The sequence below is a fragment of the Argentina silus genome, assembly GCF_951799395.1.
Source record: "Argentina silus genome assembly, chromosome: 11".
NCBI lineage: Eukaryota > Metazoa > Chordata > Actinopteri > Argentiniformes > Argentinidae > Argentina > Argentina silus.
The window spans coordinates 16,548,858-16,575,485 of NC_139665.1; the positions used below are offsets into that span (position 1 = coordinate 16,548,858).

Genomic DNA, 26,628 nt, shown 5'->3' on the forward strand with positions numbered 1-26,628 from the left:
TAGCTGGGAAAATTCTTCGGTGGTGTGCTTATGACTTTGACTTCTTACCTAATAAGTTGGACAACAGATTTAGAAACTGGGCCATGAGGACCCTCACAGTCTATTGCACCTACATGCATAAGGTGGCGCTACAGAGCTAAAAGATGAATATGGCTTGGAAAATTATATAATTAAGGTCTTCTTGGCAGCCTATAATTCAGAACCATGCCGTAAAACTATTTCTAGATTCTAAAAGAGTTTTTCAAAATCCAAACGTGATAATACAACATACACTAAGGAGAAATAGGAAACAGAAGGTAACCTGACTATTTCTGAGGAGGAGTGGAAAATGTGTGCCAGTTTCAATGAAACTGACAACAAATTCAAATTCAAGACAACAAATTCTGAAAAAAAGATGTTATGCGCTACTTGATCACTCCTCTTCAGAAAAGACACCAGATAGAAGGGTCAGGATGTTGGAGACGGTATGGCTGAGTGAATGCAAACCATGTGCCCTGTAATAATACCTTACTGGAAAGAAGTACATAGATCTATAGAAACCACTCTTGAAGTCGATATCCCTATTAAGTTTGATGTGATGTAGACAATATTACCTTTGATGTAAGGGTGGTGTGCTTCTCGTAAGAAAGCATTCACACAGAAATGGTTGCAATTGGAGGCACCTAAAGTTAATGACTGGATAGATGCGGTACACAAGATTTATGTAATGGAGAAGCTGACTTACTCTTTGAGACTGTTAAAACTTTACTGATATTTGGTCAAAATGGATAAAGTACATCACACCTGACGGAACAGATTTTACATAAAAAACATAAGAAGGGAACATCTACGTCATGCTGTGCTGACTAATCATCTTTTGGTTCAGACTGTTGATTAGTTCTAGAAAAAAATAGAATACAAAAACGTTATGGTAAAGCAGAGCAATTACACCCTACATTGATTTTTCATTAAACTTATTTTATTACTTGAACATGAGTGTATGAATGTACCTGTATAAGGTTATGTATTACAGTTTTCCTCGATTGCTAAGACACTTTTAATGAAACTGCGGTCCACTTGATCTCCGTCGTAACCTAATGAGCACAACAGCATTCTTTTTTTGCAAAATAGTAAGTGATTGGTCATTGCTTTCACACACAATGTAAATGCTAAGCACATTTTTGCAAAACAGCAAACACAACTCTCTACAAAAGATACAAAACTCAGTTGAGTAAATCATGTCAAACATTTGGTCACAGCTGATACCAACTACTCCCTTGTGAACCTCTTCTGCACATGTGCAAAACGTCTTTGCACAATTGTTCGATCAGCAGTCAGTCCTTATTCATGCATAAAGGAGGTCACCTCTGAGTTGCTATTTGCAAGAATGGACCTAGTAAGGGACAGAGGGTGAGGACAAAGGTGAGGTAGAGGGGCCCATAGAGGAAGAGAGGTTCATTATATTATGTAACATTATTATGTCATTTAATGTAATGAATGAATGATTGAACCTTGTTAAATGTGCTGATTCTGATCTCTGCCTTTTCCAAATAAAAGGATATTGAAGGAAATTAAAAAAAAAAAAAGTTTTCCTTTCTGTTTACTGATTTTGTTTGCATTTCACCTCCAATCACTACCACTATATTTGTTTTTATGGGACTTCATACAGAGTAGATTATACAGAGTAGGCTATTCATGCTAAACACGGCTTTGGCATTAGTGTAAGAAGTAACATTCACAACATCCATCATTGCATAATTGATGAACACATTGCCTTACGACAGGTGGCGTTGTTCCTACGCGACACTCAGAGCCTCGACCGTCTGTCCAGCTATCTGATGTGAGACAATGGGATGAACAGTTTGATTCTGTTGATTATACAAAATCTAATCAGTCACCCTGAGTCTCATAAATGTAACTGGGTGTGTCATCATCATTGATAATTGTCCATACTGTACATGCCAAAGTGTGTATATCAACATATCTGGACTCCTGCCCTCTTTACTGCCTAATGGATGGTGTTTTTTTGTACAAATGGTTGTCAACATACAAATGTATGCAGATGACACTATTATATATACACATGCCATAACTGCAGAAGAAGTTGCAAGCCAGGCACATGCAAAGGGGATAAGCCCCTGACTGACAGAACAAACTGTCCCATATATCTGGGGATCTCAATCAGAATATAGTGGTTTATGGTCAGGAGTTCGGCCAAAGGCTGACTCTGGGGATTTTCTCTGTGTTTCACTTTGGCCTTACATAATAAAATATATATTGTGTCAGTGGATAACACAAAGTTGTTTTAGAATAGAATGATTTTCAACTCATTATAACTCATTATTTAAATACATGGACATACATTACATTACAGCAACCTTGAAATCTCCTTTTTGATTACCTGAAATAGATACATTGAACCATTGCTTACTGCAAAGCCTTCACCACAACTTTCATAAAGGGAAATCAAGATTTTCATCATTCACTTAATCCACCAAAACAATTGGCAACAGCCATGTATGACTGAATACAGTGTCCTCTAAGACCTATTACATGTCCTCATGTCTTCATTAAACAACTACTCAAAAATACTTTGATGGAAAGACTATCAATTCACATTCAGAGGAAGTTGAATGTGCAACATAACATTGAGTTTCTTGGAAACCCTTTATTTTACAGCCTGGTAATAAGCAGGTACTTACTTAGAAAGTACTGGGTTATTACCTGATAATGGCATATTAATTACTCTCACTGTTTCTTTTAGATTCACTGACTCAAAGCTGATACAGGACTGTAAAGGGGTTAGCATTTGCTTTCTTTGTTTGTCTATTTTTAATTCAAGTATCACAATGTACACAATTACCAAGGCTTACATAACATTGCGTAGGTCAATAGGAATGTGTCCTATCAATGTTCTTTCAAGACGTTTATGGGTAACAATTAGAATGGTAGGGCATGCCCCATATCAGTTAGGTCTGATGTCAATGATATGAAGTAACACTGACCTTTGGCCTGCTAGTCCTGTGTTTTCATATCATCTTGATTCTGTATGGGCCAAAGTTTACAGGGGATGATGCAGTATGATCACTTGTTAAGCCTGAGTTACGTTCTGATTCTCTACCCTTCTCATGAAGTGTTCACTCGTACAAGCCCCCTCGTCGATTTAAAAGGAGTGGGCTGGTGTAATTAATATGGTGGAAACTCCAGACATGCTTGCACCAATCAAATGTTTTTAAATGCATTAGTGGTTAGGGTTAGTGCACACTTCTGGATGAAGGGTAGAGAATTGGAATGTACCCCGGGTCTAACAAATCATCATTGGCAACAATTGGCCCAATGTGTCCTTGAGTAGCTTTGCGGTCAAAGTCACCTTTGAGGTCAAAGTCACCTTTGAGGTCAAAGTGATTCCTTAAGGATAGGTCATTGCGGTCACTTCTTGCTCTGTTGCCACACTTCTATTTCACATACAAACCACATCAAAGAATCTAGCACGCTCTCCTCCTTCAAACGATCCCTCAAAACACATCTTTTTTTTTAAATATGTTTTTAGGGCATTTCTGCTTTATTGGGATAGAGACAGTAGAGATTGACAGGAAGGATGGGTGAGAGAGAGGAGGGATGACATGCAAGATATGTCGAGGGTCGGAATCAAACCAGGAACCTTGCGATTATGTTGTATGCGCATTAGTGTGCTACGCCACAAAGTGCCCCACACCTTTTTAAATTTTCTTTTAATCTTGAATCATTTTTTTTTTTAGTTTTTATTTATATATCTATTATTGTTCTCTCCATGGAATGTAGTGTCTTTGAGTACTAAGAAAAGCTAAATAAATGCATTATCATTATCATTTAAGTTTCATTGAAGCATGAGTGAAACTCTCTTATTGCTTTGCACTGATATACTGTACAATCAGCAGCCTAAAATAATAATCCAATAATAAAAAATTACAACGCACTGAACTTCGGTCACAGGTTGGCAATTGCCTTGCATTTATTGGAACACATCATTGCAATCGAAGCTATATAAATACACAGTCAATCCCTCTGTCATTCTCTTGTTGACATCACCAAGAAGGATATCTAAGGTGAGTTACTGTGTCATTCATTTCTGTGTTCATTTTGTATCTTTTTATGTCCCGTGGTGGTAAACAAACGAGCATATTCTACAGAGATCTGAAGGTATATTGATATTGATAATTACTTGCACAGTCCCGTGTTTGTGTCTTTGAATAGGAAGAATCAAGGTTTTGAGGACATTTTAAATAATTATTCTCATGTATCGATTTTTCGAAGAAGGTTTGACAAGTTTGGTACATTAGTAAAGGTTGTTACAAGTCAGATATAATAAGGCCTGTCATACACTCCACAATGGAATACACTGGTGAAACCTTCTTGTGCTATCCTCTATCAAATGGATGTGTGGCTTAGATTATATCATTACAACTGTCAATAAAGTCAATTATAGTCAACAATCGATGTAACTCTCATATTGACAGGCAACTTTGACTGCTCTTACAGGTGTCTTGTCTGCCAATCACCATGAAGGCTGTTGCAGTGATCCTTGCTCTAGCAGTCCTCTCAGGTAAACATTCCATTCTACTGGGGAAAATCACTGAAGTTCCATCAGTTCTAGAACAACAAATAGGCTGTGCATCTTCTCTTCCCCTGTACTGTTAACTCTTATCACACAGACCGAATGTCTGACAGTGAAATACAAATACTGTACTCGGAAAAAACAAATACCAAATATATGTTTAAATCAACCAATTGCTCCATTCTGCCCCCTTTAGGCTGCCATGCGCGCATGGTACCTCAAGATGAGGCTGATTCGCCATTCAAGACCACCTTTGACTGGTTCAGTAACTACTTTTCTGACCTGAGCTCAAAGGCTGATGGCGTGGTTAAGGATGTGAAGAGCTCCCAGTTCAGCAGGGAACTTGAGTGAGTTTACCATTGTGAGAGAGAGCTGTATGCTGAACTATCAGAAACCTCATATAATATTTATAAACACTGCATTTCTCACAGTGTATATCAGACTTCAGAGAATAAACAGATCACAGAGTGGATGCAAAGACTGACCATCCATGATATCAAAATTATAGCTTTAACCATGTTTTTTAATCTATACAGTGTTTGTTTACAATAATATTGTTGTTTTGGTTAAGTCAGTTGAACTAAGCTCATGAGGCATTTATAAGCCATATTCTTCAAGAACCAATGGCTATATACAATTAATTTTAAAGCTCAAAAACTGATGTACCAAACACTAAATGTACCTAACTGATGTACCTAATCACTAAAATCAACTGTCTCCTTTCCCCAGTTCCCTGATCACAGAGGTCATGTCTGAGTTGACCATGTACAGGGATGACATGCATACCAAGCTGGGCCCCTATGCCAAGGACACCACGGAGAAGCTGGGCGTTGACTTGGAGCTGCTGGCCAATAAGCTCCAGGCTCATATGGTGGAGGCCAGAGACAAGGCCACAGACTACACCCAGGAACTCCAGACCATGGTGGAGCAGAACACAGATGACATCAAGAACAGGGTCAACACATACATCCGCAAGTTGAACAAGCGCCTTGGCAAGGACTCCAATGAGATCCGCAAGTGAGTCAGACATAGAGGGGGATTGGGCTGATAGAGGGTAGGTACAGTAGGAGTGGTTTGCTGCTGGAGATTTATTTCACAGTAAGGTCCTGAGAATGATTATGGAATCACTGAAGTTTTTTTTGTCTTGAAAAGATTATGATGCCCAAAATGTCAACAGAACTGTTATGTTCCGCTTTTGTCTAACATTGGCCAATACATGTCCCATTTAATATATCTATTGCTCACCAGTTCTAAGACATTTAGAAAAATGTTTGTAAATAATATATCTATTGCCTCACAATATTTGAGCTGGGCAGAGTGGAGGGAGGGGTGTATGGATTGGGGCTCACATGCTGTTATGCATTTTCATACATATATGAAATATGTGATTATTATAAAAGCTCTACACGTTCACAGGTGCACACTTCATCCTGCTAACTCTTTCTCTCTCCATTCAGGAAAGTGACCACCTATCTCGAGGAGCTGCAGGCTAGAACTTCCGAGACCATGGAGTCCATGAAGGACCGCCTGGACCCCTACTTCGAACAGGTGCGTGAGCGCGTAGAACAGAAGATGGCTACCCTCAACCAGCTGTTGAAATCCCAGGCGGAGGAGATGAAGGACAAGCTCCAGTCCAGGGCTGAGGACATCCGTGAGCAGCTGGAGAAGACCACAGAGAACCTGCGCTACACCCTGGAGGAGAAGGTGGAGGAACTGCGCACCTGGTTCAACCCCTACGGCACCATGATCCGTGAGCAGGTGGAAGCTGCCATGGAAACCATGTAATCAAGTATCTAAGTCTAAGATACCCTCAGGGTTAAGGAGGCTAAGGATAACAGAAGTCCTCTCACTGCTTACCATAAAATACACCAACAGATTTTTTACCAAAAGGTTAAGTAGAGGAGAAACCATTTCATTTATCACTGTTCTTGAGTAAGGTAAAACAAATGTTTTCACACAGTAGATCTCCACGATCAAACAAATCTACCTGTGTTCACATTCTCTCTCCCTTATTGTGATCCACCTCTACATAAAGCACCTTATTAAAAGCTAACTGCTGAAGTTCACACAAATGTGTACTGAGTACTTTATAACTGTTTATCATCTAAACTAATATCAAAGGAAAAATACTATGTTACTTCATAAGTAAGTGCTAATGACACAAACCGTCATTGTCTGTGGTGAAGGTTTGTTAAATGCACAAAACAAATCTAATCATACAAGCTCTTGTCATTGCCATGTTTATTCAATGGTCATGAGTGTTTCAGAGGAAAAGTCAAGTCAAAAGACAAGTCAATCTATTAATCTATCTATTTTCAACTCTTATTGTAAGACTACAATATCAAAAAAGGGTAGAAAAACATTCTCATTGACAATAAGACAGTGACATACCAATGAAAAGTGATCAGAATAGACTGAATCAACATTAGTATTTTCAAGATAAAGTATTTTCAATCACATCGTTCTATTCCAGATCTTTCTATTGTTATTCTCATGCTTTAACATTCAATTTTGGGTTCCAAGATTATATACAGCGGCCAAAGATTAATTCAGTTTTATTATCATTGCCTAATCTTTTGACTTGATTGGCATACTGCATCAAACCACTTGACATTCTTACAAATAAAACATGATTTAATAATGACCAACACTGTTTTGAAACAGTGCAAACTGCTTGGAAGGAACTGTGAGTGCATCATTTATACAATATTTATAATGTTACAAAACAAAAGCTTTTTAAAATAGTGTTTATGTACATTCAACTATATTGTTTCTAAAAAGGGAGAACAAATACAACTTTGCCATCAGCAGCATGATTTACATTATGTGAGTAACTGAAAAGTCTTGTTTTCAAAGGCACATTTGTTTGATATACAGTATTTGAGTAAAAATCAGTTTATTTGGTAGCTATCAAGACAACCATGAGTGACTGAGAGCAAGCCATACAACTTTTCAGATTCAATGATGAATACCATCAAAAACAAGGGTATACATTGCATTCATAGTCTTTAAAAATTAACAATGTTTACAGGTCCTTTTACTTCACTCCCCTGGCATGATATAAGTAGTGCTCATGTAGCTCTGAGACCTCAATAAATGTTGCCAAGCAATCTGCACACTCAAAGCTGGCGTCGTTCTCCTGCTCTTTATCCCTTGGTATCACAACAGTCGTTGAAGCTTCGATGAAACCACCATCATCCTCCGTGGACTTCCCTTTGCTTTGAGGTGGTTCTATCTGCAGAGGCAACTTATCCAGAGGACAGGGGGAGGGAGGCTCAAAGTCAGGAATTGACTTGTGTGCTGTGTCTATTGGGGGTTCTGGCGTACATGGAGTAGGTTCAAGTTCATCATTTTGGACAGCTGCAGTGGGTGATAAGGACTGAGGTAGATGTGAGGTGTTATCCTCTAAACAGACTTTATGAGGACTGCCTGGCCCTTCGTGTACTGGGGTTTCATTGCTAGCTTGATTTTCATGCACAGGGGCTAAACTGATAGCTTGATCACCATGCAAAGGAGCTACACTGCTAGCTACATCTCCATGTTCAGCAGCTACATTGTTAGCTTGACCTCCATGTTCAGGGGGTACACTGTTATTAGTAGAGGTGTGAGCAGAGAGGGTGCTAGATAGACTGTCTTGGGGGTCTTCCTCTGTGTCTGAAATAATAACTGGTGGCTGTAAATAAGATATGTTGGGGACAACATACAGACAGTCTGGGTGGGGATACCTATACAGGTTGTTTCTCTTGGTGACAGGAAGAGTGCGTTTTTGTTGAGGGGAACACAGATTGGCTCCCTGACTGGGTTTACTTGATGGTTTAGAGGGGAGAGAAGAAGAAACTACATCAGCTATACTGGTAACTCGCTTCTTTCCCTCAGTGAGATGGCAAACCTGATGGGCTTGGAGTAAATCTGTGGTTGTAAATCGGGCCTCACAGTTTCTACAGTGATATGGAAACAAGAGTGGTTCCATTGGCTCTTCAGGCAGAGGGAGATCAAGACGGGTCTTGTGAGCCTTCAAGTGATCCTGTAAGGTGCGATTGCTAGTAAAAGAGAGGTTGCAAGGGAGACAGTAGTGTGAGCTAGCCCCTCTGTGTAAAAGACTGTGTTTTACTAACTTAATTAAGCTGGTGAAAGTCTTCCCACATGTGTCACATTTCAGGCTGTCACATGGCTTGTGATATTCACAAAGATGGGTGTTTAAGTTTTCCTCAATAACGAAGGTTTTGGGACATAAGGGGCAAGCATAGGGTCTCTGGGCTGCATGTTCCTGCATGTGGTCCCTATAGGAGCCAAAGAAACGAAACTCCAAATTACACTGAGTGCATGAAAAGCAGCAGCCCTCTTGTCTGTGTAGTCCCTGGTGCAACCAAAGCTTGTTCCACTGGTTAAAGGCCTTTCCACACTGCCCACATGAGTATCTGTCACAAGGGGCATGATTGATCAGTAAACGAGAACGAAACTTTGAAAGTTGTTGGTCAGGAGGATGTATAGAACCACAACTCATCACAGAGGGCGAAGATGGGGGAGCACTTGCACACACAGAGTCTGAGGGAGAGGGTGGAAGAATATCCAATCCACCATTTAAAAGCTGGGAAACACGATTGGGGCTTTGTGGTAGCATTTCTGGAGAATCCTCCTCCATAGTGTCCATCAGAGGTGGCAGGGGAAGGTTTACCTTGCATTGAGGATGCTGGTTATCATCGGATACCATTTCCTGATTATCATTGGGGTGAAGGTCATGTTGGAGCTTAGGTGCGTCATTGTGAAGAGATAGAGGTTCCTGCAAGATCTCAGACAATGATGAATTGCATGCCCTCTCCTCTCCACTTGATTTGCAACAAACTTGGCAATGAACACATAATTCTGGAACCTGGTCATATTGCTGTCCACAGATCTCACAGAGATATGGGTTGTTATTAGTATGTGTTTGCAGATGAAGAATGTATTGACACCAGTGTTGATAAAGTAGCTTACAAATCTGGCATTTAAAGTACATTGGGGTATTTATCTGTCCATCAACCCCTTGCTTCACCAGGAAACCCTCAATTTCAACCTTGTTTCCATTGTTTTCATCCCACTTCTCAGAACACACTTTGGAGACTTGATGTGTGCGCAAAGATATGAGGTTGCTAAAGGCATGACCACAATGGGCACAGAAGAAAGGCATCTCCCCAGAGTGCATATGAGAGTGGGTTTTAAGCTCCCTCAGCTGAACAAAGCCTTTCCCACACACAGAGCATGCATATGGCTTAACAGGCCAGTGTGTTTTTTCATGCACATTGAGACTTGACAACTTGTGAAACATTTTCCCACAGACTTTGCAGGCAAACGGCTTCTCTTCAGTGTGTGTTTGTAAGTGTATCTTCAATGTGGCTCGGTCGAAGAAATCTTTGAAACAAGTAGCACATCTGAGGGATTTGTTGCCATTGAGAGAGACTTGAATTTCTCTTCCTTTTCTCATGTTATCATTCAAACTGGACTTCTTAGTGCCTTTAATGTGACTCTTGAAATGAGCAATCAATTCATCTTTGTTTGGAAACTGACTGACGCAACATGGACACTGCATGGGTTCGGGTAGTTTGTGGATGTTTGCATGCAGGTTGAGCTTGGAGAGCAGAGCAAAACTCTTCCCACACTTTTGACACCTGTATGGCCTCTCACCAGTGTGAATACGCCTGTGAATTGTGTAGGCTGAGATGTGGCGAAATGATCTACCACAGAAATGGCATGATATAGGTGTCCTTCTGCGTGCACTTGGATGCTGCTGCAATTTAGCATGCGCTCTGTTGTTGTTTGTCACCATATTCAAATCTTGGGCTCCACATTCTTTCTCTTGTTCAACACTCTGATTAGAAAATAAAATAAAATCAGAAAAACTTTGATCAAATCCAGTCATTGCTGTATGTGTCTGTTCAATGACTTTATTTTCATTAGCTTTTAATTGTTCACTCTCCAAAACCTCTCCATGTCTAGACTGTATCTTAGGAGTGTCATGAGAGGTGGAGTCTTCAGTCAGTTGCTCATAATTCAGGAGACCAATCTCATAATTTAACTGATGATGGGAAACATCCACTTTTCCTGTCAAAGAATTGCAGAGGCTTGAGTTGAGTAAGATTCCAGTGTTGTCAATAGTAGACTGAACCAATACTTTAACTGTATCGCTGCCCCTCACTTTGCTGGGAGGTCGCTTGGATTTTACTTTTGTAACCCATCCAGTTTTATTTGTCCTGCGTCTCTTCCTCCCACCAGCTGCTTTGGTTGGTGGCATTACTGGAGGGGCAATCAATGGGTTGGACTCGACTGGCTGAATTCCTTGTATTCTCCCTTTATCAGTTGATGGTATAGTGTCTGAGGATACTGACGTCATGGAAACATTTGCAGTTTGTGACAGAAAACTTTTACTGGATACATGTGCAGTCTCCCACGATGTGTTGTCCTGCTCCTGTTTAATGATATTCAATACTGTAGAGGGAAGTGTATTGTCTGGGATGAGGGAGCTATCCTTGAGATTAGTTTCAAGAAGTGAGACAGACTTATTACTATTATAAACAATATTTTCATTCTTAACTGCTTTGCCAGCTCTACTACTCCTTTTTAGGGTTGTGATAAGCGGGTCTGCATCATCGATTTTCCGTCTCTTACTAGTTTCCTTAAATTTGTAGTTCTGTTTCTGATTTACAAGAAATTCTCTGAGAGCGTCTGATTCTCTGAGGGTGAGGGACTTTTGCTGTCCACAAGACACCTCCTTGGCCATCCTCAGCAATGTACTTTTCTTGAATGGTCTGCCTTTTTTCCTTTTCAATTTTGTCACAGCAGTTTGGTTATCTGCCACCATCTTCTCTTCCAAAACTGATGTTGCCTCTATCAGTTCCTCTTTCGCTGACTTGCATTTTCTTTTACCCTGATTTCTCTGTGAGGATGTGCTCAACAAGTCAGAGTTGACCTTGACCTTATCTGCCATCACCTCCTCCTTCACAACCGATGTAGTCTCTGTCAGTTCTGCCTTAACTATCTTGCTTTTCCTATTCCCCTTCTTATTTCCTTGTGAGGGTACATGCAACAATTCAGAGTTATCAGTCAAACAGGCTGTGAGGTTATCGTCAGAAATCATGATCTTATCTGCTATCACCTTTTCCTCCACAACCGATGTAGTCTCTGTGAGTTTCGCCTTAACTGTCTTGCTTCTTCTTTTCCTCTGGTTCTTACCCTTACCCTTGTTATTTCCTTGTGAGGGTACATTCAGTAGTTCAGAACTATCCCTCTTCTCTGGAGAAATTGTTAACTTATTTGTCACCACCACCTCTTTCACAACTGATGTCGTCTCTGTCAGTTCCGCCTTAACTGTCTTGCTTCTTCTCTTCCTCTGGTTCATACCCTTACCCTTCTTATTTCCTTGTGAGGGTACATTCAGTAATTCAGAGCTATCCCTCTTCTCTGGAGAAATTGTTAACAAATCTGTCACCACCACCTCTTTCACAACTGATGTCGTCTCTGTCAGTTCCGCCTTAACTGTCTTGCTTCTTCTCTTCCTCTGGTTCATACCCTTACCCTTCTTATTTCCTTGTGAGGGTACATTCAGTAATTCAGAGCTATCCCTCTTCTCTGGAGAAATTGTTAACAAATCTGTCACCACCACCTCTTTCACAACCGATGTCGTCTCTGTCAGTTCCGCCTTAACTGTCTTTCTTTTCCTCTTACCCTTCATATTTTCTTGTAAGGGTACATTCAATAATTCAGAACTATCCCTCTTCTCTGTCACCACCACCTCTTTCATTGATGTTGTCTCAGTCAGTTCCCCCCTAACTGTTTTGCTTTTCATCCTACGCTTGTCCTTTACCTTCTTATTTCCCTGTGAGGTTGTGTCAAGTAATTCAGAGCTATCCGTACATGCTGTGCGGTTATCTTCACGTTTCAGGACTTCTATATTGGCACCCTTCAATACAATTGTTGATTTTTCTGGAGTTATAATGATGCACTGCTGGTCCTTAGAGAGAACGCTGCATGGTGTGGTGATTTGCACACTGTCACTCTTGGCTACAAAACCACCTTTCTTACGTTTTGGAGTCACAGCAGTGCTTGGGTTTGGGGCACTAGATGCTAACGTGTCATCTGTTATAGCACTGTTCACCTGCAATTGGTTGTGGTGGTTATCTGATGGATTCAATGGGTCTGTTTTGGGAATAAGGTCTTTTTTCCCCCTGGCTTTCTTTTCTCCTTTCCCATTTCCTGGACTTTGGTCTACCTCACTGAGCACCTCTTGTACATATGCTGTCAAACAAGCGATGGGCGCATTTTCATCTGTGAGATTCTCATCATGAGCTCCTTTATCATTTGGACCTTCAGATTTCACCTTCTTGGGGGCCCTTTCTTTTTTATTTGGCTTTTTCTCTACACAATTAGGAGTAACTAATTCAGTTATCTGTCCTTGGGCTGCAATTAATGGCACTGCTGGTGATATAGGACTCATGTTCTGTAAAACTAAAGAGTGATCAGTGGAATCTGATGTAATAGACATTGTGGGTTGCTCTTGTGTTGACTTCATTTTGGAAGGCCGTCTGGACCGTCTTGAATTGGATATGGGAGGGCTTAATACTTGATCCTGAGCCTGGTCCATATGTGATAAAGTGCTTGTAATTTCAGAACATCCATTTTCCACTCCACAAGAGAGATTCAAAGTTGGCACATTTACACTCTCATTGATCTCTGGGGATGTCTTGGGATGCTGCATCCTTTTTCTGGGTGTCTTCTTCAATTTTTTTTGGAGTGGGACATTGTCACAGTCAGATTCTGTCTTTATAACTGACGTCAGCAGAGAAACCTCTGTTGATGCACTGTAGCTGTACTGGTCATCTGAGGTAAGAGGTGATGGGTTTTCTGTCATGATAACATTTTTGGGCTTTTGTTTTTGGTTCTTTCTTGGCCCCATGGATTTACGTGGTTTGTGGACAGTTTTCAAGTTATCACTAGACACTGTTGTCACAGCTTCCATTTCATGTTTTGCTCCATCACTGTTCTTCACATCACTCTGGCCCCCTTGATCTGCATTAGTAATATGAATAGGCATTTTAAGACTGGCCTTGACTCTTTTAGCATTTTCTGTGGGTCTTTTGGAAGAGAGTTTCCTTTTCCTGGCTGTCTTCTTCTTTCTTGCCTTTATGGGTGTGACATGACTCACATCTGATTCTTTTTTCATCTCTGATGGCAAGCCATCAGATTGCTGCAATATACAATTGTTAGGCTGTTCTAAGAGGTTATCTGAGGCAGGAGAGGGTGCTTCTTCTTTTCCCTTCTTTCTTCGACCTGTACGTTTAAGTGGTTTGTGGTTATCAGCCACTGATGTCACTGCTTCCATTTGTGTTCCAGTTCTACTAGTCATGTCAGAACCTCTGTGTTCCACTCCAAGGACTGGATTTGGAGTTATCACAAGTGCTTTCTTAGCTTTCTGTGAGGGGTTTTTTCTTGCCTTTTTTGCTTTTGAAATATTCTCCATAACCATTCTGGGTGTCACATTGTCATCATCAGATTCTATAATCATATCTGATGGTAGCAAGGAGGCCTCCAGTGATGCACTGTGATTTTGCACCTCCAACTGGCAATTTGAAATAGGAAGTGTAGTTTGATCAGATAGTTGAACATTAACAGCCGCTATTTTACATGTTTTGCGTCGAACCCTACACTTTGTTCGTTTGTGGGGAAGCAGGCTGGAGGAGATTGGCACAGTTGGTGCTGCAACGTTACATGCTTCATTACATGCTTCATTCTGATTTATTTGGGTAATTTTATCTCCCTGGGGATTCCCATTTATACAGGACAATTCTGAAAGACTACATGTGCTCAGGCTTTGTTTGCTTTTCCTTTTGGATCCAATTCCTTTATTTTTTCCACTTGTCTTTGTTGTCTTTTGTAGGCTGTTCACTGTAGAGGGCATCTTAATATGTGATTGAACGTTTGGAGAATGTGTTCTTACGGAGGTAATTACGTGTTTCTTCTTCTTCGTTGTTTTCTTTAATGGTTTTTCGTCCTCCACAAACCCATGGCTTTCAATTTGATGGGTGACCTCTGTACTAGAAATATCAATTGGGGAGACAGGTGAGGGGGTACAAGATACAAGGTCCTCTGATTTGAAGTTGGGTTCTGATGAAATTGGTAAAGCTGAATGAGGAGGTATGAGTTCTTCAATCTTTTCGGTGGGTTTGCATGCTCTACTGGATCTTCTTGAGGGGCTTGTTGGTAAATTTGATGTTACGATTTGTTTCTCTTTCTGTTCTTTGGACTTTTTGGGGGTTGATGGAAGAGCGTCTTGCTGGAACCCCTCTTCCTGTGCTATTGCTAGTAGTTTAGCCATTTTAATCAATGTCTTTTTACCAAATGGTCGACCAGCTTTCCGCTTCAATTTTAGATCGTTTTCAATACTCTTTACTCCAGAGATCTCTGGATTCTTCAGAGCCATTTCCCTGTGCTCACCAACAGCTGTTGTGCATGTAGTAGGATTATCCTTTATTTCCCTCGTACTGTCACTTTGTGTTCCAATGTTATTTTGAGTGACAGCCAAGTCAACTGGCTCTTCCTTAACAGGCCCTGCTCTCTTGACTCCACAAATGTTAATACTCCCTTGTGTTGATATCTTGGAGGAATGTTTTTGTTTGCTTATTTTCCTCAAATTGCTTCTCACAGCCGTGATGCTAGTGTCTATCACTTTGGGCTCCATTTTAATCTCAGAGGATTGTAGTTGAGTTACATCTTGAGAAAGCACTAAATTACATTTCTCTTGGGGTGTATTTTTCCTAGGTTTCTTTTGCACTCTCAATGTGTTCGCTGGGCTCTCATCAAAGGGCTGGATTGTCTCTGAGGGTAACAAGGCTTCTTGTGTCAAAGCTTGTTCTATGGGAGGACTCAGCATGTTTGTGACAGTGGTAAGACCCATCTCTGACACTACTGTCAAATGTGATTCTTTTGTTTTCCGTGTGGTGTTGGAAGTTATCGTTCTTTTGGAAGGTTTCTTCAATTCCAACAAAGTATTGGCTCCCCCTACTTGAAATGTAGAGACTGTGTCTTGTGAAGTTGCAGGAGGGACGTCGAGGTGACTTGATGATGAGAAAAAAGCAGTTTCATTCAAACAGTCTTTAATTTTACCTTCAATAGAATCTAAGGTTGAATTACATCTAAAGCTTGTGTCACTTAAAGCATATGGTGAAATTGGTTCTGGTGTCTTGTCTGTTTTCTTCTCTTCTGTCACTTTGCATTTGGAGGTAAGAGTTTTCTTCCAATGAATCACCTTGGATATTTCAGTGGCCTCTGAATCACTTTCTTGTGCAATAGCTAAAAGTTTTGCCATTTTCATTATAGTTTTTTTCTTGAATGGCCGACCTTTTTTACCCTTTTGTTGCTTTTCTAATTCAGGCAAAATCAAAGAGAGGGGCATTTTCTCTTTCTTGGTTTCTGTCAATGGCAAAGTGTGATGGGATACATTTCCATATCTTTCCTCACCCACTGCATCACTTGGACATTGTGCATGGCGACTTGAAGAACACTGGGACAGCGACTGCTGAGACTCCAGGGTTATGGGTGAATGTGTGGCATTTTCCTCTATGAATTTAGACAGACTACTCAAAGTGGGAGGAAGAGAAACTGTAGTGCCAACCTCCACTGCAGCAGGGTCTCCATCAGTCTCCTTTTTCAAATCATGTCCAAAAGGTGAATAATAATTTTCCTCAACTGCTGTTGTGTTGGCAGGACATAATCTGTCTAAAATAAAGGGACACTTATCCTGGGTAACTTCAGTTGCTTTGTTCTCCGTCCCAGCTCCTTGAAGATCTTGGCCCATGATCTTTGAATGACATTGTATGTCTGAGAAAGGGACAGGTTCTTCACCATTATTCTCCTCAAATCCTGTCTGAATCTTAGACATAGAATCAGGCAGGATATCTTCTCTTGTTTCGGTTCGCTGTTCATGTAAAATGACAATGAAGGACAAAGAGATTGTTATATTGAGTGAAAAGACTCTATAACATCTATTGTAACTACCTTTGTAATTCAAGAAGACTCACCTTGTGCTCAGTGATCTGCTGACATGAATGGCGTCGTCCAGCTACACCTTGGACTTCTGGAGTTGTGGAGATTAAGCCCAGGCCTTGTCTCCCTTCCTCTGTTCTTCTTTCTCCCTCATCCATCCTCACATATTCATCATAACCAATTTTCTGTAGGTCATCTGTGGCCACAGAGGGGATTAATCTATTCTGTCTTCCTCCTTTTTTGGTGTCCCAACTCTCCACTATGTTGTCAAAGGCTTCAAAGAGAACTGGGACAATATGTTTTACCTGCAATCTTCAAAACACAAACAAACAAATAATTACACAAACAAACAAAACAAGCACATTTACACACCAAATGTTCCAAACTGATCAAAATGTTGTATAAATCAAAAAAGCATTCAGCCCAAAACAAATGATCCTTGCATCAGCACAATAATTTGAACTTCATTATGGCAAATATCAAACTGTTCTTTACTCACTGTGGAGCATATTCTGATCTCGTCAGTAATCTGGGAAAATACCAAGAGAGTTGCTTCTCAGCAATGGCTAAAGGATAAGTAAAAACATACATCATATGACACAATATCCATAAAACAACATAAGCAATGAAAATAATCAGTGCTATACTGTGTACTAACTTTGTAATAACTGCAGCAACTAGGGTTAGCAGATAAAAAAAATATATATATATTGTTTATGCACAATATTGGACAGACGAGTCACTACCTGTCTTCCACCATAGACTAAAGACCCATCTCTTTAGGCTACACCTGGGCTCCTCCTCCTCAGACCTCTCCACCCCCTAACATCATATTGTATATTATCTGAACTTAAAAAAAACAATGTGTTTTTCTCTAGCGCTGTGACTGCCGATGGCACTTGTTCTTATCAAAGGTTTTACTTACAATGTATAGTCATGATAGTAAGTATTCACTTACTTTAGATAAATGTACTTATTGTAAGTCATTTGGATAAAAGCGTCTGCTAAATGTAAATGTGCGCCCTTAACAGCTCTAATCTATTTCAACAGACATGAACTGCAGCAATAATCATGGTCAACAGGTGGCGCCAAAATCGTATTCATTTTCACAACAGGCAGTGGTATTGTGGGCGGTACTCCCAGCTCCTTTAAATGTCAATAACTACATTAACCATGTGACCCTTACATTTATTTACTAAGCGTGAATCCACTCCCCTATAGTCTCACATAGCCATCCATCCAAATCACGTTGTTCTCCTTTGCAGGTCTGGAGAATTTGAGAGAGCTGATCTGGCTTTGATTGCACTGGACGGAGCGATGGGAGAATGTGCTTGCAATTTCATTGGATGTTACATTCCAACAACCCACCCTAGGAACTAGGAAAGCCTCGTATCCACTGGGTTAATTCCCCTAGAACACCCCCGGCGAGTTTGTATGCATGTTTGCATGTTTGTATACAAACCAAGTGTCGGGTAAGACATTCGGGACCAAAACAGCAAAACAGCACCAAAACAGCATTCGTAAATGAAATATTTCTTTCAAGGGATCTCAATTCCTGATCACTACCAATTAAACAGTCATTACAACCATTAGGAAGCTTTTTTTAGAAAATGTTAATGTCACATACTGCACCTAAACTTAACACCTTTATCCAAAGTACTTACAGTACAATGAGTATGTGTATATGGTCCCTGCAGGAGTCGAACCTATACCTATACCAAGATAGAAAGAAACACCAAACGGATACCTCTCTGTCCTCAACTATGCTCCATGAAACACGCATGCTCTCAACAACAATAACATTGAGGAGATGAAGTACATTTAATTTCTTGAGACAAATCGCTAAAAACAGATTCAACACCACACAGTGACGATACTGTACTGCATGTCACTATCTACACTATTTTTTCGTTAGCTGTGAAGACATTTCATTCTTAAAGTTAGACCTGTGGCTTATTTTGAACAAAACTGTGTATGGTTCAGTGGCTCATTTGTTAAGAGTAGGAATCACACACTGCGCGTGGGTTGGATTTCACTTGGGCCCTTCTGTGGGAATTAATTTATCATATACAAAAAAAATGCACTCACTGGACTGTACACCGCTTTGAAAAAAAAAAAAAACGTCCACTGAATTGTGTAAAGTTCTCATTTGCATCCCTCTCCAGTCTTAAGCACTTACCACCGAGTTAGGTTACGTGCAGATCCTCTTGAAGTCTCTTTCTGCAAACTTTGAAATCGAAAGCAATTGAAAGCAAAGCTATCCTTCAATTAAAGGGATACCAAATGTATGGCATGTTTCTGAGAGAAAATATTGTTTTCCTTGAAAGACCCTCGGAGAAGGACCGGAAGCTGTTATTCGACCACGCGCTCACAGTACCGGGTGGCTTCCTGATGAATGGGGTGAACGTTCCTCTGTCGCAGCCAGATGTGATAATGTCAAAAAGGTATCATCATCATAGCCAAAGACGCTACTTACCCACTTTGTCATAGCCCATTTATCACATTCCACAATAATTTGGTATTATATATGTTATGGTCGCAACTGTGTTATGTAATTCTAGTTGCGCAGAAAACCTACAATTTTGAACAGGATCACAGATGCAATTTATTTCATAGTGTAGCATGATCTATTGTAGCCAGATAGCATCCTCCTCTATGCAATTCCTATGGACAGATAGAGTCGGAGACTTTGCCATGTATTGAAATAAAAATGACCCCACCAAGTAATAAAATACTTATTTCACTCTAACCCTAACCCCCTTTGACGGGCAGCAAACTCGCCAAATTACAGTAATTGAATCGTGTTGCTAGGACTGGTTCTTTACAACTTTTAACAATCAAATGACTGCATGGAATGTTTCTACACACTTCAGTGATTTGTCCTGTCCTCCTATAGACGACCTGTCTAAAAAAAACAGTGTTGGGCGTAAAATAAGCATCCAAAGACGTGTCCCCAAGATGGCAGCAGAGTGAACTAGCTGCGAATATTTGTTTCGTAGGATAGTTTGGGGAAAGATATGAAGCCATATATGGGAGAGCACACGACCACCAGCACTGCAGGCAGGACGTTCTCTTGCCCAGTTAGACTCTGCCTTGACCACAGCTATTTAATATTATTATCTTGCCCGAAACTATCCTTCGAAACAAATATTCGCGAACCGGCTTCCTTTAAAGAGGCTTGGTATACCCCCCTTTAGTAGTTGAAAAGTGCTTTTATTCATTTATTGCACGGCACATTTGGCAAGCTTGATGCCAGTCAAAGGAGACTACCACCCGAAAAGCCAATAGTCTGTGAAAGAAGGATTTTATTACAAACTGTGGCTTGGTGGGTCATTTTTATTTCGATACTCTATCTGACTCTATCTGTCCATAGGACTGTATAGAGGAGGAAGATATCCGACTAGATTTATTGAATTGAACACAGACCAAGTTTTATTCAAACAAAGAGGCAACAATAATAAAACAACATGGTTGAAACATTTTACTTTTATTACAGTAAACTTACAAATGATTCGCTCTCACGCTGAAAAAAAACATAACTGCACCCCAAATTCACATGACCTCCACTTTCAAATATGTTGGGGTGGTTTCACAGACCAGGTGTCTCTGACTGAGTCTTAACTGTTGTTTCAAAAACATTTTATTTTATTTCTGAATGAACAGTATCAGACATGTATGGAGCTACAGCAACTTTGGACATTAACCATTCATCATTTTGAAAAAGTAAGTAAAAGTAATGAAATCTAAGCAATCAAAAACTGGACAAGGACAGACCATACTGAAAAACAAAACTTGAACTACCAAAAGAGTATCAACGCAAAACATCCTTATACTACATCTAAGCGAAGTCCTATTTCATCAAAATAGAAGCCGCCTAGGTAATGCCATATTTCTTCAAAATAGAAAACAAAAAAAGTTAAAAATTGTGTTAGCAATGACCCACATGGTGGTTAGACACTACCAAACCAGACACTTTAATTGAAAGCCATGTGGCAGAGCAAGTTAAAAAGACTAACCACTACACAGATTACAAAGTAACATGATACTGATGTACAGCGCCTTCGGAAAGTATTCAGACCCCTTCACTTTTTCCACATTTTGTTGTGTTATTGACCCAATTTAAAATAGATTCAGTTTAAAGAATTTGCCATCAATCCACACACAATACCCCAGAATGACAAAGCAAAAACACGTTTCTTTTTTTAAAATCTCAGTAAATTTATTAAAAATGAAATACAGAAATACCTCATGTACATAAGTATTCAGACCCTTTGCTATGACACTCTTAAAATTTGCTAAAATGCAAAAATGTCATCAACAAATCACCTAATAAGTTGAATTGAGTCCATCTTAATGCAAGGATAACAGTTCATGTAATTTTTGTAGATTAGGATGTCACGAACTACTCAGCAAATTTCATAATTTTCTCTTGATCCTGACAAACTTGCCAGTGACAAATATACCCATATGTTGATGCAGCTACCACTATTCTTCACACATTGATGTGCACTGCATGTACTGATTTGCGCCAAACTTAATGCTTTGTAGTAAAACCAAATAAACACATTTCCAGTCACTTTCTTTGCTGTATCACTTCATTGAATTCATTGTTGCAAACACAATTATGGATATGAGAGAGATTATTTTCCATTAAGGGATTCTTTTTGATGTTGTCCCATCGATTGTGTTTCTTCCTCTCCACCATTCAACTTTGTCGGCCTCAGGGTCGCATTCCTGAGCAGTTGTTCCTCTTCATTTGCTCAGTTTGTAATGACAACCTGATCCACACAGTGTGTAATTGATTCCTATGCAAATCAGAGACCCTATAAAAACAAAGATATTAATTCCAACATTACATGAACTATTATCCTTGCATTAAGACGGACTCAATTCAACTTATTTGTTGATGACAGTTTTGCATTTTAGCCAATTTTAAGAGTGTCATAGCAAAGGGTCTGAATACTTATGTACATGAGGTATTTTTGTATTTTAATAAATTGACTGAAATTTCCAAAACATGTTTTCGCTTTGTCATTCTGGGGTATTGTGTGGATTGATGGCAAATTATTTTAATTTAATCCATTAAATTGAGTCTATAACACAACAAAATGTGGAAAAAGTGAAGAGGTCTGAATACTTTCCGAAGGCACTGTATATTCATAGGGGTGCTGGGTGGGACTGGAGATTATAATTAACTTATCTAGCCCAGATAAGAATAACTGGTCTTCTTGAGAACTGAAGCACGCAATTAACCAATGGAAAGAGTGCTGCAAAGTTCATTTCAAGATAAAACGGTCTCAAACCAAGACACTGCTTGAAAAAATAGAAGGTCGCTGGATTGGGAAACCAGGGGAATATTATCTTGTTACATTCAAAACTTTGGCGATTCAGGCAAATAAAATTACATGACATCTGCAATTACAAACTTGCTTCAGGGGAGATAATCCTGAATGACGAAAGCATGAATATGAAAATCTAGGCTATTTTAAAAAAACAAATACTTTCAACTGACTCAATTGATTTAAACATCATCCATATTTTACTCACATAAAATGTAGTTAATAGGCAAGTAATTCATACATTCCTGATCTTTCCCCTTCATTGCAACATTTAAGACTAGATTTAAGCAACAAAAAAAAACGAACATCTGTAAAGGCTGAATGAAAACAACACCACATACAGTATGGGCATGGGACTGGACAGTTTCAAAATACAGTAATACATTCTATAAAATTAAAATGGGAGGTCAGCTTGGACCTATATGCAGTATATATTCAATAAATGTGTATGCAAATGTATTCACATCATTCAACCTCAGAGAAGGATTTGCAAAAAGAAAATGACAAGTTCAATATAGTTCCCTCAAAGGCATTAGAACATCAAAATATAACTAAATGACAAACAGGTTAGTTGGAAAAACTAAAAAGAGAAGATGAGAATGACCTATCCAATCAATTAAATGTTAAAAACATGTCTGTTCATCCTAAAGATGCTGCAGATGTTTTGTGTTTGTCTGGAACAAGGTACGTTGTGTCGTTCAGTTTGCCCTGTCTAGGTATCTTTACAGCAACCTTTTGGGTTGAGCAAAGCTTCCTACCACACCCAATGGGTGCAATCACCTCATAGCTGCATCAGCGCTAGTTGACTGATTTCTTACATTAGAGGAAAACCCTCTTCCTCATTATTTTCAGTGTCTTCGAAATCATCTTCCAACGGGGGAATCTCCCCTGTCTCTCCATCCTCCTGCTCCTCCTCATTTACACCCTTTCTCCCTCGTTTTCGCCTCTGGGACTGGGGTGAAGCCTCATCTGTTGGACCTACTTTTCCGTTGGCGCAGCGGGTGCGTTTGGCTGGGGGTGCACTGTCGTGTTCTATCCCTCTCTTGACTTTTTTTACTTTGAACGTACCTGGTGGGCGGCCCCTCTTCCGCGGGGATCCGTCATTGGTGGAGGGCTTGGAAATTGGAGTGTTGGATGGCGTGTTCTTCCTCAAGTGAGCCCCTTTATTTGACTTCGTCTTGCGTGGGCGGCCTCTCCCTCTGGGTTCAGGAGGGGTGCTCGGTGCTGGAGGATCAACGCGAGGATGGATGCGTGGCCTTCCTAGGGGCTTCCAGACTTTTGGTTGGCTTTTCATTTTATTTTTCTTCACTTCCTCCATGTGTGGGAGTGGGTTCTTCCTCGGCCTACCCCTCGTTGGTTGAACTTTTCTGGGTCTGCCACATTTCCTCAACGTAGCACTCACTGCTGCAGGGTCAACCATTTTCCGTGGCCTACCCCGCTTGCCATGCACCTTCAGCACTAGGGGTTTCTTGGATCCCTTCGGTCTACCCCTGCCCCATTTGAGTGGTATGGGGCTAGAATAAGACACGTCTGGCCCTGACTCCTCTTCACTTTGAGCATCAGCCTGCTGGGGTTTCTTGGACACAGATCCTTTTGGTCTACCCCTGCCCCTCTTAGGTGGTATAGGACTACCATTGGACAGGTCTGCCCCAGACTCCTCCTCACTCCAGGCATTCACCTGCGAGGGTTTCTTGGCTCCAGATCCTTTCGGTCTCCCTCTGCCCCTCTTAGGTGGTGTAGGACTACCATTAGACACGTCTGCCCCTGATTCCTCTTCACTAGTAACCGCAGTCACCTTCTGAACTGGGGGTTTCTTGGCTCCAGATCCTTTCGGCCTCCCCCTTCCCCTAATTTGTGGTGTGGAGCTACCATTAGATACGTCTGCCCCTGATTCCTCTTCGCTAGTAACCACAGTCGCCTTCTGAACTGGGGATTTCTTGGCGCCAGATCCTTTCGGCCTCCCCCTTCCCCTAATTTGTGGTGTGGGGCTACCATTAGACACGTCTACCCCCACCTCCCCTTCGCTAGTCACCTGCTGAACTGCGGGTTTCTTGGAGACAAATTCTTCCATCTTGGGTGGCATGGGGCTAGCAGAAGACATGTCTGCCCTGGACTCCACAGCATCCCCCTGTCCTTCTTCTGATTTTGTTACTTCTTCTTCTTTTTCTATGTCTGCCCTGGACTCCTCTTCACTGTTAGCGGCATCCCCCTGTCCTTCTTCTGATTTTATTGCAGCTTCTTCTTCTATGTCTGCCCCTGACCCCTCTTCGCTTCCAGCACCTGCCTGATGAACCAGTTTTTTGGAGGTTGATCCTTTCGGCCTGCCCCTTTTCCTCTTCTGTGTTGTGGGGCCAACATTAGACACATCTGCCCATTCACTAGCAACGGCAGTCCTTTTCTTGGCACCTGATCCTTTCGGTCTTCCCCTTCCCCTAATTTGTGGTGTGGGGCTACCATTAGACACGTCTGCCCCTACCTCCCCTTCGCTAGTCACCTGCTGAACTGCGGGTTTCTTGGAGACAGATTCTTCCGATGTACCCCTTCCCATCTTGGGTGGCATGGGGCTAGCAGAAGACATGTCTGCCCCGGACTCCACGGCATCCCCCTGTCCTTCTGATTTTGTTGCAGCTTCTATGTCTGCACTGGACTCCTCCTCACAGTTAGCAGCATCTACCTGTCCTTCTTCTGATTTTGTTGCAGCTTCTTCTTCTTCTTCTTCTTCTTCTTCTTCTTCTTCTATGTCTGCCCCTGACCCCTCTTCGCTTCCAGCACCTGCCTGATGAACCAGTTTTTTGGAGGTTGATCCTTTCGGCCTGCCCCTTTTCCTCTTCTGTGGTGTGGGGCCAACTTTAGACACGTCTGCCCATTCACTAGCAACGGCAGTCCTTTTCTTGGCACTTGATCCTTTCGGTCTTCCCCTTCCCCTAATTTGTGGTGTGGAGTTACCATTAGACACGTCTGCTACCGCCTGCTCTTCACTACTAACAGCAGTTACCTGCTGAACTGGGGGTTTCTTGAAGCCTGATCCTTTCGGTCTACCCCGTCCCTTCCTGGGTGGTATGGGGATAGCAGAAGGCAGGTCTGCTCCCAGCTCCTCTTCACTGTTTATGGCATCCCCCTGTCCCTCTTCAGACTTTGTTGCCTCTTCTTCCATCAGTTTCTTTTCGCAAGAAGGCTCCTTCAGGTCAGACCTTCCAGCTCACACCCCAGAAGGGCTTGGGTTCTACTTAGGGCTTCACACTGTAAAACACATATAAAAAAAAACATTTTAACGAGAGAAATAATGTTCAATATCATATTAATGCAAATATTACACTTTTGGCGTTTCATTTTTCTGCCTTAAATGTTATGTAGGAAATTAAGCCTGAAATGTCAACCCTGCATATTGGCTACAAGTGGAACCTGGCTATAAAGTAAATACATACATATATAAAGTAAATACATGTAGACAGAAGATGACCAATTAGGCCTATATTGAAACCTGAACAACGTAAAATAAACAAACATGTATTATGCATTCTAGATGCAAGGGGATAATGCAGTGACAGTATTAGTAACATTGCAAGTCGTTTTATTTACCTACACCTAGTAGGGGAAATGGGTTCATTAGCTTAACCGAACCAGTGTTAACCGAACCATGTGTCAATTGGGAGGTTTCATGTTTATACCTAGCTAGTCTTTTTGTTCGTACCAGCCATTCGATTAAACATCATCGCAATCACAGACAAACTGAATAGAGGACAGCATGGAATTATTTACTTGCTAACAAGCTACCAGGCTAATTCTACTGATAACGTTACTAAGCAAATACGTTTGCAGCCACAGAGCACGAACATGACCCGAGTTGTATTGCAGCAAGCATTGTCTGCAACGAGGCTGAGCTGACTCTAGCTAATCAAGAATTAGACAAGAGGAGCACATACATGTTAGGTTAAGAAGTTACCTTGCTAGCTGCCTAGCAAAGCAGGCGGGCAAATTGTAATCCAGCTAGCTAGCTCAATGAAAATACCACGCCACAAGAATTTAGCTACGCCTTACCTTAAACGAATCCGTAGTTGGATAGTGACTGTCTTGTCCGTTTTGTCGATAGTGTGTGTCGTTTTATCGTCAAATATTTATTTTATTTATTTTTTATCTGCCGACCGTTTTGCCTATTTTAAATTTGTTTTGCAACCGCTTCCGGCCATTAACGGTGGGCTGGTAAGAAGCCACACTGGTTGCAAGAACTACCACAGCTCTATGTTCCGCTTGCTTCTACCCCCACATACAGTGCCCTGCATAATTATTGGGACAGTGAAGCATTTTGTCTTCTTTTGGCTCTATACTCCAAAAGTTTGGATTTAAAATCAAACAATTAGTATGTGATTAAAGCATAGATTGTCATGTTTTGTTTGAGGGTATATGTGTGTATATATTGGTTTCACCATTTAGAAACGACAAAACTTTTGATACAAAGTAGTCTCCTTGTTTCATGGTATTGGGACAATTGGCTTGACAGGTGCTTCTGTGCTCCTGTTAGTGAGGTGTGTTCCATCACATAATTTGTGCTGCCATAAGATACTGTTAAATGTCTAGTAGGCTTTGCATTTGCCTTTTGATCTGCTATTGGTGTCTGTCATCATGAGGACCAAAGAGGTATCAATGAAAGTCAAGGGAGCCATTATGAGGCTGATCTGAACAAATCTGAAACTCCAAAACCTTAGG

The 26,628-nt window shown here is 40.9% G+C and overlaps 2 protein-coding genes across 3 annotated transcripts; one reads left to right on the forward strand and one right to left on the reverse strand.

Moving 5' to 3' along the window:
• Positions 1 to 4,518: 4,518 nt before the first annotated feature.
• On the forward strand, positions 4,519 to 6,358 carry apoea (apolipoprotein Ea; the record flags this gene model as incomplete). Its single annotated transcript, XM_083681201.1, has 4 exons — positions 4,519 to 4,561; positions 4,770 to 4,920; positions 5,303 to 5,590; positions 6,031 to 6,358. The coding sequence occupies 4 exons, from the start codon at positions 4,519 to 4,521 to the stop codon at positions 6,356 to 6,358; spliced, it is 810 nt and encodes a 269-aa protein (XP_083537327.1).
• Positions 6,359 to 20,060: 13,702 nt separating this feature from the next.
• On the reverse strand, positions 20,061 to 26,143 carry LOC310811597 (uncharacterized protein). Of its 2 annotated transcripts, XM_083679803.1 has the most exons (3): positions 25,963 to 26,143; positions 24,599 to 25,164; positions 20,061 to 24,529 (listed from the first exon to the last, which is right to left on the reverse strand). In XM_083679803.1, the coding sequence occupies exons 2-3, from the start codon at positions 25,076 to 25,078 to the stop codon at positions 22,739 to 22,741; spliced, it is 2,271 nt and encodes a 756-aa protein (XP_083535929.1). In that variant the 5' UTR covers positions 25,079 to 25,164; positions 25,963 to 26,143; the 3' UTR covers positions 20,061 to 22,738. The 2 variants fall into 2 exon arrangements, with proteins under 2 accessions (XP_083535929.1, XP_083535928.1); XM_083679802.1 differs by having other exon boundaries at positions 20,061 to 25,164.
• Between the last annotated feature and the right edge of the window lie 485 nt (positions 26,144 to 26,628).

Coding starts and splice junctions, on each gene's coding strand:
- LOC310811597 (XM_083679802.1), bottom strand. CDS start 25,078: ATGGAAGAAGAGGCAACAAAGTCTGAAGAGGGACAGGGGGATGCCATA.